Source organism: Drosophila suzukii, chromosome 3, assembly GCF_043229965.1.
Source record: "Drosophila suzukii chromosome 3, CBGP_Dsuzu_IsoJpt1.0, whole genome shotgun sequence".
In the NCBI taxonomy this organism is placed as follows: domain Eukaryota; kingdom Metazoa; phylum Arthropoda; class Insecta; order Diptera; family Drosophilidae; genus Drosophila; species Drosophila suzukii.
The window spans coordinates 28,340,881-28,344,882 of NC_092082.1; the positions used below are offsets into that span (position 1 = coordinate 28,340,881).

The 4,002-nt window shown below is 45.3% G+C and overlaps 1 protein-coding gene across 1 annotated transcript; it reads right to left on the reverse strand.

Annotated features, from left to right (window-relative positions):
* Positions 1-498: 498 nt before the first annotated feature.
* Positions 499-1,007, reverse strand: LOC139353066 (V-type proton ATPase subunit e-like). The gene has a single exon (XM_070996266.1). The coding sequence runs from the start codon at positions 893-895 to the stop codon at positions 626-628; it is 270 nt and encodes an 89-aa protein (XP_070852367.1). The 5' UTR covers positions 896-1,007; the 3' UTR covers positions 499-625.
* Positions 1,008-4,002: the final 2,995 nt, after the last annotated feature.

Sequence of the window (4,002 nt, forward strand, 5' to 3'; positions counted from 1 at the left end):
ATGTTTCATGTTATTTTTTCCTTTGTTACTTCCATGCGTTTTATAGCCATTAGGTTGGCTGATCAACGCTTAAATAAATATTAACACAAAAAATAAAAAACAAAACCTGTATAGGTTGTAGTATTGAAGTTAATTTGCTCGCAATTCAAGTCAAGTTTTCCGTTTTTAGTTCGAGGATGGATTAAGTGTAAATTCATGGATTCGGTAAAAACTAAACTCCGGTGTTTTTCACTCTGCTATTAATTTAATTTTGGTGTGCTTATACAATTTCTTTGCGAAGCCGGAACTTTGCCGGTTTAGTTCGATCATTTTTTTAAGCCGCGCACGGGTAATGTCAGTTAAAGTTTATTGATTCAAATGGTGGCACAAATAGAAAATATTGGTTAAGATGCTGGGGGACTAGAGGTAATGATTTCGATTTCTCAAACTCCCTGTTAGCTGAAGCACGTGAAGGCAGAATCGGTTGACTATTTAGTGTTTTCTGATAAAATATAAATATTTTTTTTTTAATTGCTAATACAATTTATTTTATGCTTCGAACATTACGTTGAAATTAATAATACAGAATGTAAGAACACCCGGGGTAAAGAAACAATAACAAAACAAGTGAACGAATACAATAGGATTAGACGGTGACATCCATGGTGTTTTTGATCTCATTGCCCCACTCGCGGGCCATGATCATGATTTCGTTCATGCTCAGTTTGGGTCCAATCAGGGGGTTCAGCTGCGTCATGTAACAGCACAGCCAGAACAGCCAGCATGTTACTGCGGTTAGCATCAGGCAGCATTGAGTCACCCCCTTGTTGGGACCTCGGGCAAAGAAGGGGCAGATGATGCCAATGAAGGCCCAAATGCTGGTGATAACGATCGGTGCCACCCACTCGGAAACCATTTTGCAGGATCAAAGGACTCGACGCAAAGTGTTTTGGGGCGAAATAAAAAGATAAAGGTGGACAATGCGATCACGGAACTTTTTCTCGAGCAACGAATATCACATGACTCAAACAGGTAATTGGCACACAAAAACTTAGACAATATTGGCACACAAAAACTTAGACAATTAGGGTATTCAATTGCGTTGCAATCGTTTGAAAAGTGTAAAAGTGTAAGCAGTTCCAACAACAATTTCCATACAAAATAGTTTTTAAGGCCTACAACACCCCAGCCTATGTATATAAATCTGTTGTACTTGTGTAGAAATAGGGGGTTAATAATGGGTAGGAATTTTATCTAAAATACTAAAAATATTCTGAAAAGTTGGGTCTAAATCCATGGTAATGACAGTGAATGGAATGAAACCAAATTGAATTTTAAATGCAAAAGAAAAAAGTTTGTCTTCTATAAAACAAAATTATTGAATAACAATTTCAATGGAAGAAAAACCCTCAAGAAAGAGAGCCATGTAGGTCGAAACTAAGCGATGGTCTGAGAGTGAAGTTAATAAAGTCTAGGACTTTATATTTATATATATATATGTTATATATTATATGTTGGAGCACTACAAAAATTTAAAAGTTATCTTTCTTTTGTACGTCAATTTCCTGCAACGATATTTTAAAATAGAGGGCGTTGACAATTCTCGTCTGGCAAACTTACAAATTTTACACTTTTGCAACGCAATTAAATACCCTAAATATTTTTAAGCTCGTGCAGCCACTTTCTTGAAGAACTTTAAGTCGGTAGTTTATAACGAACTAAAAGAACGAATTACGCAGGTACAGTGGCGAGCAAACTTGAGTGCATGTTCACGACGCAAACTTTCGTCACCCACAAAATCATAATCACAACAGAAAATCCAAAAGAGTTTTTTGTTTCATTTTGATTATTTAATTCTTAATAAGCTTAAAGCAAAAGCAATGATGATACAGATGAATTCGAAGAAACTAAAAGTAAAAACGAAAAAACCCCACATAAACTCAATTTTGCACGTTTCAAAAAGTTTTAATTATTAAAAGAATATTAATACTTCGTCCAGAGACCTTTGTTTTGTAAGGATGCTTTCTCGGCCGGGATACAGATCTCAGACGGATTCAGAGTCCTTTACAAGGAAATTTGTAAATCACCGAAACGCCGGACTAGAGGGTTCCACTCCACAGGGGAACGGGTAACTTTGAGGGGAGTCTTCACCAGAGGTCCTTATTTGCGACGAAGAAAAACAGATGACGTTGGTTATGCAGAGTCCGATACCTGGGCTGCGACCTAACGGGCTGGCCGGAGTCTTGCACTTCGCGTCAGAGGCGAAAAATCCACCGGGCTGGACCTTCGGACGAGGCCAAGCCGGGAGATTACTTTGCGGGTGTAAGTCTTGGGTTTCGCGTCGGAGGCGAAAAATCCACCGGGCTGGACCTTCGGGCGAGGCCAAGCCGGGAGATTACTTTGCGGGCGTAAGTCAGCACGAGGGGCGGGGCCGCGCACGAGCCCCAGGATGGCGAAGGAGCTAGGGTTGTGGATAAGGCGGGAAGGGTGTCCACGCGCAAATCCCAAAACTACGGGGGAGGCAGGGAAACTAGGTTTGTGGATACGGCGGGAAGGCTGTCCACGCAAGAATCCCAAAACTACGGGGGAGGCAGGAAAACTAGGCTTGCGGATAAGGCGGGAAGGGTGTCCACGCGCAAATCCCAACAACTACGGAGGCGGTGGGAAAGCTAGGATTGCGGATACGGCGGGAAGGGTGTACACGCACGAATCCCAAAACTACGGAGGTAGGAAAACTACTGGACCGGACGGCAGGGTAAAGCTTTGGTACCTGACTACGAGAAGGAAACACACGATCGAGAGATGCAATTAGGTATTCTTCACCGTTTATTCAATTTGTCCTCACTCAGGTCCGCTACACCGTCTTGAGCACATGAGAATCTGATCGTATTAACCTTAGCTGACTTGCTTATATATATATGTGTGCCTTGTAATCGTCCGCGTGGCCACTCCGCAGAACTTGATCGCCTCCGCTTGGCTATTTCGAGGAGCACGCGTGACTTTCGAAACCTCGCTAAGCCGTGTACGAATCGCACGTCTTTTCCGTTCCGCGATCCCGAGAGAAGAGACCCGCCACGATCGCCGCGTGACCCTCCCTCATTTTCCGGCCTTTTCCTCTATTCGGGATTTCTAGTATTTTCCTACTTCTGGTATTTTAGCTCCCTTGCTTTTCTAGTATTTAACATGTCTTTATGAACTATCGGTTGGCGTTGCCACCCAGAATTCTGAACTTAGCTATGACTTATTTATTCTTAATTCGACTTAATATTTATTATAATTCACTGTATTTCGCGCCTTCTAGGCGGGCTCGTCACACCCCCCCTTTCTTCCCGCGGCGCAATGTAGAGGCGCCCGTCGTCCTTGATGGTGACGATGAACTTATAGGTACCCGCTCCGACGGCTATTCGCACTCGACGTCCGCGACCGGTACGGGTAGCCACCTTCGACTCTATCTGGCTTATAACGCGTCGGGGTAGGAAGCATAAATTGTTGCCTCCGATCCAACCTTCTGGTAGTGGGCATAGGTCGTCCTCCGTGTATGCCGACCGATCTACCTCCGCCGCGGAAGTGGGTGATGCGCTCGCTTCGGTCACCGGTTGCGCGCGTCTGAGAACCGTGTCAACGGTAGGCTCGGGGAACCTAACTCCCGACAGATCCGTGAGGACTTGCTCGAGCACCTGATTCTCCCATTTAGTAAGTGGCTCGCCAGGTTGGGCGCAACTGGGGGCTCGTTGGGGGTTCCCATCCTCTCGTGTCGTGGACCAAAGGTTCCTCCCGCTCTCCGGGCGAGAACGTTCGACGTAGGCTCTGGAGGGTATGGTCTCGGTCGTCTGGTCCTGCTGAGGCGACGCCACAAAGGAACGGCGAAACAGGGGCCTTTCTTCTTCATCGTCCTCGGTGTCGGTGACCAACTCGAAGCCGGCCAGATACTCGGAACACGGAACGATCGGTGTTGAGACTTCGACGTCGCGTCTCGGACTGATAGGCCCCCCGTCGTAAGGCACCTGCATCTCGGGCGTCTGA